Raw genomic sequence first — 14,655 nt, 5'->3', positions numbered from 1 at the left:
AGGGGCAACCGACCCCTCAAGAAAATATACTCATGAAATTCCTACACATTTATTGGTTTTTTTAAATTTTCTTTAATTTTTGATGACTATATTTTGGAGCTTGAAAAAAAAAAAACTGTACTTTAAAAAATGATGATAAAATGAGTAAAAAAAAAAAAAAAAACATTTTTCATGACGTCAGTCTGATAATATTGTATGTGTATTAACAAGAATGTAAGGTTACAACATTTTTATTTGTATATAGTAAAGATCATGCACTTTCAATCAGCTACGATGACTTCATGATGCATAAAATCTCAGTGCATGAACAGATAACTCTCAGCAAATAATAATTTTATTAAAATTAAGCCGGATGAAAATTATTTATTAAATTTACTCCATTTTTCATATATTCAATCTATTCAATCAATAAAACGGAGTAAATTATACTCCAATTTACTCCGATTTTTTTCGAATTTTATTCGAAATAATCTGTGATTTTCTCCGAATGAAAATTCATTTAAAGCAAAATAATATTAAACCTACTTATGGGAAATAAAAAATTGTAAATTTATTTATAAAGAAATAAAAGTTGTCTGTTGGATCCACTTACCACATGACTTTTCAATTCAGTCACCACATGCAGTCATCAAATATCCTTCTAGTCATTTTTTTTTCAATTATTATTCAATTGATTTTATTCGTTAGTTGATATACACACATTATTCTATAGATATATACAATTTTTTTTTGTTTTTTCTTCATGTAACCCATTCTCACATCTAAGAAACTCGTGTAACAGGTTTTTTTCTCTCAAAAGAAACCAAGTGTACATATCGAGTCATAAGATTGTGACTAAAAATAAAATAACAAAAAAATTAAATTTCTAACACAAGGTGACACACAATTCATGTGTTGAAATATTTTTTTAATACAATTATTTAATTATTTACAATGTAAAATTTTAAAATTTATATAATTATTTATATTTATTATTTAATTGTATATTTTATTAATAATATATACAGATGACTGAGTCACTTTAATTGGACCTTCAATGATCAAATGTCATTTTTTTTTTTTTTTCCCTTTGAAATATCATATATAATTATTAGCAATTTGATCTCTATTAAAAATAAAATATTTATCATTGACGTTGTCGTCAATGTGGTATAATTTTTTATTGTTTTAAATAATAAAAAAAAATTTATATTTGATTGATTTTGTTGTTGTAAGTTATGTTATATAAAAATCACATTATTACAATATTTATTTATCTTAAAAAATATTATTTTCTAAGCTTGAATTTAATAGTGATATTTGAATATCAATTTTTTTTTATTTAAAATAAATTAAAGTGCATAACTAGCCAACAAACAAAAATCTCAGGTTCGAATCCTGGCTGAATTTTCACAGCGTTATTTCAAATTTATCTGTTTTTTGTCGTTTTTTTTTTTTCTTTATCTGAAGCATGTTAGGATCTCTCATCTCTGGAATAAGATATATACTGTCTCGTCTTTATACCTCCTATGTCTTCCAAGTATTCCAAGTTTCATCATTGTAAAGAACAAAGAAGTTAAAAATCAAGTCGGCATTGATTCACTTACTCATATCTCGCATTAAACATTTGATACTTGTAAAAATACAAATATGAAATACAATATACATTAAGTATTAATTTTTCATAAATATATTTATTAAGTAAAATAATTTTTGAATTATAATTATTCTTATATTATAAATTAAAAAGAAAAGAAGATGGCCCTCAATTGAGAGCAAGTCTACTTGGTAGTTGGGATCAAATAAATTAACCTAAATTCACACTCAAATAGTAGTTATTTTATTTTTTATTTATTTCATTTTGATACATGCATGTATATGATTAGCATGTAGACAACACAGTGCAAATGATGATACACAAATAGGAGTAGTGATGTTGAGAATTACTAATCGTTCACAAGCCCCCACCGGATGAAAATTAATCTATTTTTAAATCAACCACGTGTAAGTGACTACTTTATATATATATTTTATAATTTTTAATAATAATATTAAATTATTAACATATATATATTTTATAGTTTATACTATTGTTATTTACAAATTTTAGCCTTGACAAAATTTTTATTACAAATATTTTTTTCGAAAAAAATGTTATCTCATAATTTTGTTTTACGAAAAGAAATTTCTGCTTGTTTCAAATGCTTAGAGTATAATGTTAAAATTAAAAAAAAATATATATAAATTATACAGGTTGTAGAGCAGGATGTAGACGAAATATTCCAATGTCAAATCATTTGGAGTAAACGGAAATATTTAAGATTCTTGCGTGAGATTTTGAAGAGAACCGTTAGAAAAATTTAAAATTTTTTTTGCCATTTGTTTAAAAAAAAAAACAGATTCAGCAATTAAAGGATCATTAGTTTTTTTTTATCAACAATATTTTAATTATTATAAAAAATAAATATTAAAATTTTAAAAATTTTTTCATGACAATATTGCTGAACCTTACTTGTTTGAGAAAGTTTTTTTTTTTTATTTTCTCAACAAGTGAATTTACCAAACACAGCCATACCAAAAGAGACACTAAGAATGTCACTGTAAATAAAGCCAGTGAGAATATATTACAAACGATTCAAAGTGAGAACGATATGGATATGAACTTTCAAGAAAAGGTATACTATAATACAATATACATACTTCTATAAATAAGACCCAAAGAGTCAGTTGGTCCCAAGCATATACAATTCAACAACCAAAAAATTGTAGAGGGAAAAGAAAGAGAAAGAGGAGTCGTAGGTGGATGACAGCCGGTTTTTCTGGTTTGACTCAGGTTGATCTTGGCATCTCTTAGAAACCACTTTGGTATTTTGAGTATCAAATTATTATTGAAGCTATGGGTTCTCATGCCAAAGGCATCAGGAAAAAAATTTATAACATTTTCACTTTATATATAATCCAAAAACAAATGTAATTAATTTAAAACTTAGATAAATAATTTTTTATTTAATACTCAAAATAACATATAGGAAACTTGGCATTGATATTTTTTATTTAAATTAAATTCAATACATATTTATTTTTTAATATTTGAATGGTTTTTTTTTTCCTTGAATTTTTTATCTTTCAAGTTTTTATTTTTATCATTAGAAATTTTTCTATTTAAAGAAGAGACTTGATAATGTCTTCTGATAATAATTTTTTATTTTATTTTTTCATGGGCTTTAATATAAGTTGGTGAGGCAATGAATTTATTCGAAAAAAAAGGCAAAAATCAAGAATGTAAATTATACCCAAAATCATACAATTAGTGTGATTAAATTGTAGCAATTGCGCGAAGCGTGGCTGATGTATTATTAATTAAGTATCTTAGTTATAATAATGATTATATTATTACTTGAAATATTTTTAAAATTAGGTCGTTGAAAATTAAAAAAAAAATTATTTCAAGTTTTTATTTTAAATATGTGTTTGAAACTTTTTGTCAAGAGATTGGATTATTTTTTATCTTTTGTCAACCATGATTATGATAACGTTTTTATATCCCAGACTTTTTTGTAAAATATTAAAAAAATGTGTAAATATGTTTTTCAAATAGTTGAAAAATAATATTTTATTTTTATCATTTAAATGATATTTTTATCGTATAACCATTTTAAATATCTTTGAAATACGTCTTTGAATTTATAATTGATTTCTACATTATTACTATATAGAAATTTTTTTACTAATACATACTTATTTGTATGAAAAATTATAATAATTAATCTTGAAAAATAACAATTAAAATAAAACCAAAATGACATATGTATTTTTTAAAAATGCAGGCTTCAATTATGAATATTTTTTTATTTTTTTGGTCATCACAGTCATATATCATCATCTCGTACAGACTCCCTTTCATAAAATAAATTTTTGATGCAGGCGAATCAGTTTGAATTAAAGTTTTTTAAATAATTTTATTGAGGATATATTGTGACCAGGATATTTAGTCATGTAATTATAATAACAAACATATCGCATGTTATATTATTTTTTTTTATTTTCCGTGTGTAACAGTCATTAAGTAATTACAAATTAATGACTTGTTGATTTTATAATATGTTAACCACGAGGCATCAGTAATTATTATCCTATAATTATAAATGCCAGCACTCATACAGTAAAAGTTTATTAAAAAATAAATTCATTATCAAGTTTATTATTTAAATATTTATAAATATTTTAAAGATTAAATAAATTAATCTAAAGAAGAAAAAAAAGAATTTATTTTTTAATTTTAATTTATAAACAAAGCTGGTAGTTTGCAATAAATAATAAATTTTTTAATGCACAAAGTAATTAAAGTTGTGTACTAAAAGTAAAAACAAAAAATAATATATACAATTTGCATATGAGCAAAGAAATAAATAAATTAAAAATATGATAGGAGAGGATTTTGTTTATTTAATATTTTCTTTTTTATTTTGTTTTTTTTTTTTTTTTGTTTATGTTTTTTCAATTAAATAAAAACGATATAAAGATTTTTGATACAGAGAACTATCCTACAACTTAATATGACATCACAATGGTTGTATAAACTTAAATATATGGCTTTCGACAACTAATCCATTCATAAAACGTAAATTTTATTTTCACAAAATTTTCATATCATTCATATTTCTTATTATTTCGATTAAATATAAGCATTAGAAACAATTGATACTATTAAATTACTATTTACAACAACAATGCACAAATTTTAATACAGATTAGAAAAATTAATAGGCATTTTTGTAATGTTTCAGCAAAAAGATTCAAAAAATTTTTTATTGATAACAAAATTATTTTTTTTTTTATCTAACAACAATGTATTTTTTTCTATTTTTTTTCATTTTTATTTTTCTGGCTGTATTTTAAATACTTAATTTAAACAAAAAATAAATAAAAAAGTAAATTATTAATTATCTACGTATTGCTATTTGAATATAATCAAGCCAAAAAAAAAAAAAAAGAAATTCTTAATTTTTAATTGTGTCTTGTGAGTTTATTTGTTTGTTAATACTAAAAAAAAAACATTGAATATTATTAACTGGTGTTTCTGTTGACGGTATTCATTTTTTTAATTTAGACAATTATTATTTTCTATTATTGTTATTATATTTATAAATTATTATATTAATTTTTTATTATTTAAATTGTAAGTTGATAATTAACTACATAATAATATTCGCAAGGCAAAATTTTTCTAATTCTAATTGTTAATTAAGCAAATTAATTATTAAATTGCATTGATATATTTTAAAAATTAATAATAAATAATTGCTTATTTTTCAGTTTCTTTAAAGCATGGTCTTTATATGTTTTTTTTAATTAGCTTTAATAAATTCATGCAACATTGACATTCACACATACACGAAAATTTTTTCACAATAATAATATTTTCCACTTTGACACATTTTTGAATGTATATTATTTTATAAATATATATTTATTAATAAATAAAATAGCCCATTAACTATTAATTGGATTGACATTATCAGTCAAATATTTTGTAGCTTTATTTGTTAATTAATATTAATTTAAATATTCAACTATATCAATACTAAGCAAATAATAATGACTAAAAAATTCATGTTTTATTTTATCTTTCACTAGTTGGAATTTCAAACATGTAGACAATAGTACTATAATTTTGAAATTTAAAATTTAAAATCTTAGTAGAAAAAAAAAGTAGAAGAAATTAATTAAAAATCAGCTATTATTCTTTGTTTTTTCTTATTATTAGTTTCAATTTTTTTTCCTAACAAAATGATATTTAACTGTTGGTCTCAGTCGTGCCATCATGTGTCTACATAAAAAAAATTATGGAAGACCTCAATGGCTTTACATCAATCAACATAATTGGTGTTTTATCTTTGTTTTTTTATTTATTTTGTAATCAACAACACACTGTCGTTTGACCATTAAAATATAACTAACTATAATCAAAAATAATTAAAAATAAAAACAAATTTAATCATAAAAAATATTTTTAAATATCCCGACGATAATTTTTTTTTACATACAATTTTCTATTATTAAATATATGTATAATTTTTTAAATATTATTATAGGCTTTTAATTTGGTGTAATTTGTCAATGATATTACGCTAATAAAAATGATTCCAATCACGGTTTTTTTTTTTTTTAAATAACTATTTAAAATTGTTCAACAAGTCTACGAAATTCATGCAAATAACATGAAATTTAATATTTAATGACTGTTAAACAAATTGACTACAAGATAAAATTTCAAATTGATTATCATTTTATTTTATTATGCTTTTTTATAAGCAATAAGATATGTAAGTATATCAATAAAATAAAAGATATATATTATTTTTATATTAAACTAATATAAAAATTAATTTTGTGATTGATTTTTTTTTCCACCACGTGGTTTAATGCTTTCTGATATTTGCCACATAGCTTCTTCACACAAAAAATCACTAAAGTTGTTGAAGAAAGTTATTATTCTTTCATGTTTTTTAAATGAATACGTGCTGAAATAATAAAAATACCAGCAATTATTATTTATATAAATTAAATTTCAAAATTAATTAATATTTACCCTTTTTTAAATCTTTTCATATTTTCAACGATATTAAATTGTTGCCATCTTTTTGAAAAATTAATTGTACCATCTGGTAATAAATCACTATTTCCAATATGAACAAAAGTCAAATCTTGAAGAACTAAACCTCTGAAAAAAAATAATAATAAATTGATAAATAAATAATTAAATTAATTAAATTATATAATTAACTTACATGTAAGGAATACAAGGTGATTGAGTCTCAGCAAGTGCTTGTCTGTATGCTCTAAAACTACTTGAACTATCAATAAGTGCACAATATTCTTTGAGACCTTCTGTAATATGTTTTTGCCATTCTAATCTTCTAATTGGTGCACTATCTAATGCTGATAATAAAGCAAGATAACTATTAAAATTATTAATTTTTCTTAAATGTTTCATTATTTTAATAAATTTAACAACATATTTTTCACGTTCTTTAGCTTCATTTTCCATACGATGTTCAAGTATTCTTGATCTTGCCCAGTATGACATTTTATTAAAATGTTCAGTAAATCTAGTTAAATTTGGACTTCTTTCTTCATTTTGTTCTTGTGCCCATATTAATACTTCTGGTATTTCAATTTTCATAAATAATTCAGCATCTAATAGTGTCATTTGTTCAGCAATTTGTTCACTTTTAAAATCTAGCAATGATGCTTGTTTTGTTGATATACTTAATGATGATAATATTGGTTGTGATGATTGTAATTGTTTTTGTGCATATTTTTCAAGTATTTTAACTCTTAATGCTTTTGCCATTGTTAAATCACCACTACATACAAGTTGTTGTGAAAATGATGTTAATGTTTTTAATAATATATCATCAAGATCTGACATTGTTAAATCACTAACAACTCTAACAAGTAATGAAAATGCTTCACGTGCTGCACGTTGTTTAACAACATCAGATGATGTTGAAAAACGTTGATGACGTTTATGTAATTTTTGAATTAATCCAAGTGGTGACATAAATGTTCTGTATGTTGTCAAAAATGCCTCTTGATATAAAAAATCTGTAAATAAATTTATAATATTAATATTTTATATTTCCTTTTCTTTTTTATCTCATCATTTATTTATATCTTTTTTAAATTATTTAAATTTATCAACAACTTGACTAATAATTACCAACCTGTTTCTTTTTCATCTAGTGCAGCATTTAATGAATTAAAAATAAATTTTATTAATCAAGTTTAAAACAAATTAAAACAAATAAAAATAAATAAATACTTTACCATGTTTATTTGCTTTAGTTGCATGAACTAATAATGCATCTGGATGTCCACCACGTATATCTGGTCCATCTTCTTCTGGTTTTTTAACAACAAGATATTTTGTTATTTCTAATTCATTTAGAATTTCATTGTCTTGTTCTGTATCACATAATTCAACTGTATTTTCATCAATTGATATTTTACTTTCTGGTCTAACTGGTAATACTTCTAATGATATATTTTTATTATTATTATTATTACTATTAATGTCATTATTATTATTAATAATATTATCATTATTATTGAAATTAAATATAACTGGTGATGTTTTATCATTTTTTTCAATACTTGATTCATCTCTTTTTTCTTTGACTGGTGTTGATGTTATAAGTGGATCTGGTGTATTGATACTTTGCATGCTTATTGTTGGTTTTGTTAATATTTGTGTTGGTGTTATATTACATTTTATTGATCTTGATCTCTTTGGTGGTAATGCTGGTGGTAGACTAGAACGATTTAATGCATCCTTTATTAATGGACTCATGTTGATTGACATACTGTAATAATTAAAAAACAATTATATTAAATTAATTATTATTTATTAGTTGAGTTGTAATTATTTTTTTTATTTATTTTCTTACCCAGTTCCTTCACGTAAACTTGTCATTGTGTGTACCATTGATGAGCATGATTGTGTTGTTGTAAGTGCCATTTCATGCTGTTGCCATTCGGCTTGCATTGAATTGTATGCTGCAACTGAGTGTCTTGTGCCAATACCAGATATAAAATCATTATTACTGTGGGAACAGTTTCCAAACATTTCCATATACGCCATTACTGAAATTTTTTTTAAAGTAAATATTTATAATTAATTTAAGATTGTCTAGTGTATGTAATAGTTATGCTAATTGTTTTTTTTTTTTTTTTTTTATGTGTATAACAATTTTTTTTTCCCTTTAATTATAGATGAATGTTTTTTTATCTCTTTTTTTTTTTTTTTTTTGATGAAAATCATTTGAAAAATAATCAACGAGTTATTGGAAAATTAAAAAACCGTGTCCACGTGTAGAAAGTGAAAAATAAAAATGAAAAAATTTTTGTGTCAATTGGGCAAATGGATATAATATACAGTAAGTATTTTAAATTAAAATTTTTTTCAATTTTAAAATAGACTTTAACTAGTTTTTTTTTTCTATAATCAAATAAAAGATATCCTAAATTACCTATCAACTATTTTTAATCGCAAATAAAATAAGATTAACGAGTCTCTAAAAAATTTTGATAATTATTTCATCAAATTATTAAAATCAACGCGAAGCATACTAAAAACCAAAAAACCAAAACTAAATAAAATAAAACGTTAAAATGGAAAAAAAATCTACAGTCAAAGCTCAAATTAAACTATATTATTTTTCTATTGTAAATAAAAACAACTTGTCTATTGTCATAAGCTATGGCTCATAACAATAGAAACAAAAAAAATTCATGCTGCAAAGCGTAAAGAAAAAAAAAATTCAAGCTTGGATTGTCGCGTTGTGTGTGTTTTTAGCGACTTTAGAAAATAACAGTGAGTTTTAATTTATTTAAAAAAAATGTTTTTTTAAATTTTTATCTAATTGCTGTTGAAGATTATTTATGTATAAATGATAGTATGATAAAAAAAAAAATAAAATAAACGTGTGGGCGTGATCCCACTTACCGGAATATGCCACCGATTGGAACACTGAGGGATACAAAATATAAACGTCAGTTTAAATCCTAATCACAAGGATAAATTTAATATACAATTACAAAAAAAAAATAATAAACAAAAAGAAAAAATAATTATTATTTAATTACATAAGACAATTTAACAATGAAAAACGAAGCAGACGATTTTTTTTCATTTTTGTCATTAATTAATTGTGTCAATCTAAATTGTCTGCAACGTGTCAATTGCAAGTCTTAGTTTTTTTTTTCTTTTGTAAATTATAGTTTAAAAAATTATTTAAATATATATATAAATTTTTTTTTGTCTTACGTTTAAATGGTTGAATGACAGCAGTTGAGTAATGATATCACAACGACTAACGCGAACACAATGACGTTGTCATTATTGTTTTTTATTACAATTTTTTTTTTTTTAATAATCGTTATCTTTACTCAAATATTGACATGAAATATTCATTTATCGATCATAAATAACATTGACTTACTGTGTCGTTTTTTCAGGGGCAATGGAGGTGGTCTGCTTGCATCAGGACTATCAGCTGAATTTGAATGCAAACTACAAGTTGATAAATGCTCATTTTCTGGTACATTATCATACTGTGATGGATGTCTTTCTTTTTTTCTTTTAGATCTTTTTTCTGGTAATGCTGGTGGTAATCCATTTGAATCAGTATTTTCATCAATTTCCTTTAAATTTAAAAATAAATAATTTATAATGCAAAACACGTTATGAAAATAATTATTATGTATAATATATGTATGTAAATGATGAAAATAAAATAATAAAAAAATGAATAACCAGTTGTTTTATCAGTGGGAAGATGAAAATAATAAAAAAAAATAATAATGAAATACACAACACCTACATTTACCAGTTTATCGAGAATTGTTGGATCACCATTTCCAGTCATACTGGTAGATATAACACTTGCACTTTTAGAACTTGTTGTCATTCTTTGAATCATTGTTGAATTTTCATTTTCAACAAGTTTTTGTTGTGAAAATAATTGTTGCTGTGTACTGAATGATTGTGAATTAAAACTAACACTACTTTGTTGTGATGATCTTTTTGATGTAAAACTTGATGCAGTTGTATAACTTTGTGATGAGCTACGTTGTGAATGAGTTGATACAAAACCAGACTCTTGTGTTTGTGTTGATAATCTTTCATTTTTACATTCAATTCCTGATTTAAAAAAAAAAATCATTTGATTAAGTATTTCGTTAAAGAAAAATATAAATAAAAGAAAATTATCTCACCAGTAAAAGGATTGACGGTTTCATGTGGTGTCTGTTGTCCCAACAACATTGTAGTTGGTAAATTTGTTTCTGAATTTTCCCAACAACTGCCATTATTTGTACCATTTACCTGAATACCTAGAGTTCACAAAAAAACATCATCAGTAATTCCATATTAACTCAAACAAATTGAAAAAAAAAAAAACATAAAAAACCAAATTATTCTATCTCAAATCGTAATTAATTAATTAGTATTATCACACAATATTATTAAAAAGCGATACTAATGGAGAAACTCACTCAAAGCAAATAAAAAAAAAAAAAACAATTTTATAAATTTATTAATAGCCTATATACCCAAACAAATATTTCTCAATTCAATGAATATTGCGTCAACATTATAGCGGTTATGTAAATTTTTTTTGTCCATATTTATATCTTTTTTTTTTTGACACTAATGTCAAGGTAATAAGTAAAATAAAAAATATAAAAATAAAGATAATTGAAAGTATTTTAATATGAAAAAAACAAAAAACCAAGGACACGAATTTTTTCGTTTATTTGTCGTTCACTCGTGGAACATTCAAAGAGACTAAATGGAAAAAACCTCAGTTTTACTTTGATAGCTACGTGTTTTTTTTCTTGATGACTAACTAAACTAAAAAGTGGTATACGCATATATGGCTTTACATAGATACTCGATAAAATCATAGCTGTTAAAAAGTATTAAAATTAACTAGTAGAATTTTGTCCCTATAATCGAAACATTTGTGGAAAAAAAAAAACCCGACAATCTAAATCTTTTTCTTGAATCATTAAGGTCAAATTACGTAATGTTTAATAAATTATAATTTTCATTTTATTTATTTATGATTTTTTTATTAATTAATTCTTACCATGTATTGTTGCCATGAGACTTAGATCCATATTGTCATTTAAAGATTCATCATTTGGTCCCATAATTGCACGTATTTCATCTTCGTCCCTTGAGTGATTAAGTGCAGAGTCTAAACTTCCTGCTGAAGCACTCAATAGTGATGATGAATCCTCAGGAGAACGACTTCTTAACGAGACACGATCTAAACTTGATGACAATAATATATCAGATTCATCAAGTAATTGTTGTGCTCTTGTTCTTTTTTTAGGTGGTAATGGTGGTGGTGGTGGTGTTGTTGTTGATGATGATGATTCATTTGTTTCATCATATAAATTTGTTCTGTAATTTTAAAAAACAATTAATAAATATTATTTAAATTATTTATTTAATAATATTTACCTTTCTGGAAATGGTGGCTTTGGTGGTGGACTTGAATCTCTAAGTATTGATTCTGTACTATGTGAGCTACGTACAAGTGTTGAACTTGCAGCTGTTTGTTCAAGTATTTGTCGTTCTCGTGGTGTCAATGGAATGTCAGGCAAAGAATTTCTTTGAGATGTTAATTCTGTATTATATCCTGATGTACTAAAAAACAAAAAATCAATATAATTAAATATTTTATTGTTAATAATATTCACATAATATATTTACCGATTATTGTTAATATTAATTGGTGCTGGTTTTTGTTTATTTGATATTTTTTCATGTGCAAGAGATACCAAATTTTTAACAGCATCTTCAACAAGTCCAATAACATGACTAACATTATCAGCATCTAAAGCTGGACATGGTGAACTTTGATTACCATGAAGTAATACATCATCACAAAGTTTTAATAAACGTGCAAGTGCTTGATAAACTTGATTTGTTGCTGAACCAAGTGTTGAACTGTTAAAAAAAGAAAAGATATAAAAAACAAATTGAAATATAAATCAAAATTAAATATTTAAAACATACCTATTTTCATAGAGAAGATATGATTTAAGAACTGTATGAATAGTTGTGACAGTGTCAAGTACGATGGTACCATTACCCGGTAACATTTCGAGTTTTTTTTTTGATACAACATCACGAAAATGTAGCAATGCAAGTTGAACTTGTCGTACATGTATATGTAAATCTCTCAATGGATTTTTATCAAAAATATCACCAACTGGTGGCTTATCTCTTGGTACTCGTGGTAAAGATGGTGATCCAGTTCTCATAACAATTGTGTTATTTCCTGTAGTACTATTACTTCCAACACCACCACCAGTACCAACAACACCACCACCACTACCAGTACTGGTTGAATTAACTCCAGGAGATCTCATTTGTGAAAGCTTTTCGAGAAAATCTTCTTTAAATGAACGAGCACGACGGGCTAATTTACCACCACGTGCTTTTCCACTTGGTCTCTCCTCGACTTCTGCAATTATAAATCAAAAATTAATGTGAATTAAAATAAATAATATATACATAACAGTCAAGTGCAACAATAGATAGATATATTATTTCGATTTAAGGAATTATGAAAACCGATTTTTAGATATATAATAAATTGTAGACAAGCTTTATAAAATAATTGTCTTTTTTATGATTTTTATCTTTTATATTATTGGTACGTAGCCAGATCACGTAGATCTCTTTTTCTTTATTTTTTCTTGGCACAAATACAATAAAAAAAAATCGAATTACTTATCCAAGTTTAAGTAGAAAAAAAAAAATAATCATATAAAACATGTGTCAGCACGTGAAGAGTTACATCAGCAGATGTGAATTATTGTTATCAAATAATGATAATTGTTAATTAAATTTAATATAAAATTACTTGAATGTTTAATGTGAATTGAAATAATTTAAAATTAATGAAATCAAACGTTGTCATGAAATTTCTCTTTGCATTAATATTCATTAGAATAATTTAAGACTTTCCTTATCACTGTTGAACATTCTCCATATTAATGTTACAGCAAAGCAAAAAAAAAAAAAACCTTAAAGGATTAAAATAATATATTTATTATTGTATTAAGCTTTTAGCCTTTTTTTTTTGGATTAAATTTTGATGATGTATATTAAATATTGGATCAGATAGTTGTATAGTAAATGAGGATGATAAAAAACTCGATTACTTTTGACAATATTATATTGGGTAACATAGCATATACAAGAGCTGTGTATGTATATTTATATAAAGTCATTTAACGCCATACACCTACACGCAAATAAAGTGTTAATATAATGATGTCGTTATTGTCGTCTCTCACGTAGACATTAAACAACAGTGTGATACTTTCATGAGAGCCAACAGTGTGACTCGTGATCGATAATAAATATATATATTCAACATGATAAAATGTAGTAGCAGGTTCATCGAATGACACTGGTGTGGAATAAATATGTGGCCACTAAAATAACACAAAAAATATTATAAAATCAATACTGAGATATTTAAAAAATTTCCTTTAATCAATACTTTTAATAATAATTAAATTATATTTATCAACTTTGATGATAAAATTAATAATTTGATTATAAATTTTCAAGCTCAGTTCTATAACAAGTGTTATAATTTATCAAGTAAATAAAATTAATATTAGTCACTAATTTAATTTAACAAACAGTTGAACTTTAATTAATTTTTTATTTAGTTAAAAATTTATGACACTTGATGAAGAACTCAAACTGTTAAATTATATATTTTTTTAAAATTTAAATAACATCAAGTTGAAAAAGAAATTACAATTAACAATAACAATGAAAAATTTGATTTTTAAATTTATCCTTGAGCTGTGTATAAACAGTGTGAAGTTTATTGAAATTGAGAATTGTTGGGTGAATATTGGGTGAAGGGTTAAGGGCTTATGCAATTGCATAAACTCTGAAATTGCATTTACCTGTGGGTGAGTGACAAAGATAGACATCAAATTGGATTAATATGGAAATACCGTTGATTTGGAAGGGTACATAATTGAACGAGAGAGAGATGTAGGTAAATGAATCTGAACTCCAGGTTAGCTATAAGCATATATATGGATTTTTATTATTTTAAAATGGAA

The 14,655-nt window shown here is 24.0% G+C and overlaps 1 protein-coding gene across 8 annotated transcripts in view; it reads right to left on the bottom strand.

The window, feature by feature from the left end:
• Positions 1-3,880: 3,880 nt before the first annotated feature.
• The window catches only part of LOC122851687 (guanine nucleotide-releasing factor 2), a 28,825-nt gene continuing 18,050 nt past the window's right edge, over positions 3,881-14,655 (bottom strand). The window contains exons 2-15 of one of the 8 annotated variants that reach the window (XM_044151082.1): positions 12,575-13,025; positions 12,269-12,505; positions 12,017-12,202; positions 11,637-11,956; positions 10,762-10,878; positions 10,374-10,687; positions 9,987-10,188; positions 9,491-9,514; positions 8,433-8,628; positions 7,813-8,348; positions 7,710-7,724; positions 6,771-7,590; positions 6,572-6,703; positions 3,881-6,503 (exon numbers count right to left, since the gene is read on the bottom strand). In XM_044151082.1, the coding sequence (XP_044007017.1) occupies positions 6,365-6,503; positions 6,572-6,703; positions 6,771-7,590; positions 7,710-7,724; positions 7,813-8,348; positions 8,433-8,628; positions 9,491-9,514; positions 9,987-10,188; positions 10,374-10,687; positions 10,762-10,878; positions 11,637-11,956; positions 12,017-12,202; positions 12,269-12,505; positions 12,575-13,025 (3,689 nt within the window). In that variant the 3' untranslated portion in view covers positions 3,881-6,364. Of the gene's footprint in view, positions 6,504-6,571; positions 6,704-6,770; positions 7,591-7,709; positions 7,725-7,812; positions 8,349-8,432; positions 8,629-9,490; positions 9,515-9,986; positions 10,189-10,367; positions 10,688-10,761; positions 10,879-11,636; positions 11,957-12,016; positions 12,203-12,268; positions 12,506-12,574; positions 13,026-14,655 lie in introns of all 8 variants that reach the window. The other 7 variants (XM_044151072.1, XM_044151135.1, XM_044151102.1 and 4 more) reach the window with 7 other exon arrangements.

Source organism: Aphidius gifuensis, linkage group LG1 (assembly GCF_014905175.1).
Source record: "Aphidius gifuensis isolate YNYX2018 linkage group LG1, ASM1490517v1, whole genome shotgun sequence".
NCBI classification, from domain to species: domain Eukaryota; kingdom Metazoa; phylum Arthropoda; class Insecta; order Hymenoptera; family Braconidae; genus Aphidius; species Aphidius gifuensis.
Note: the sequence above shows the minus strand (reverse complement) of the source record. Positions and strands in the feature narration are given on the sequence as shown.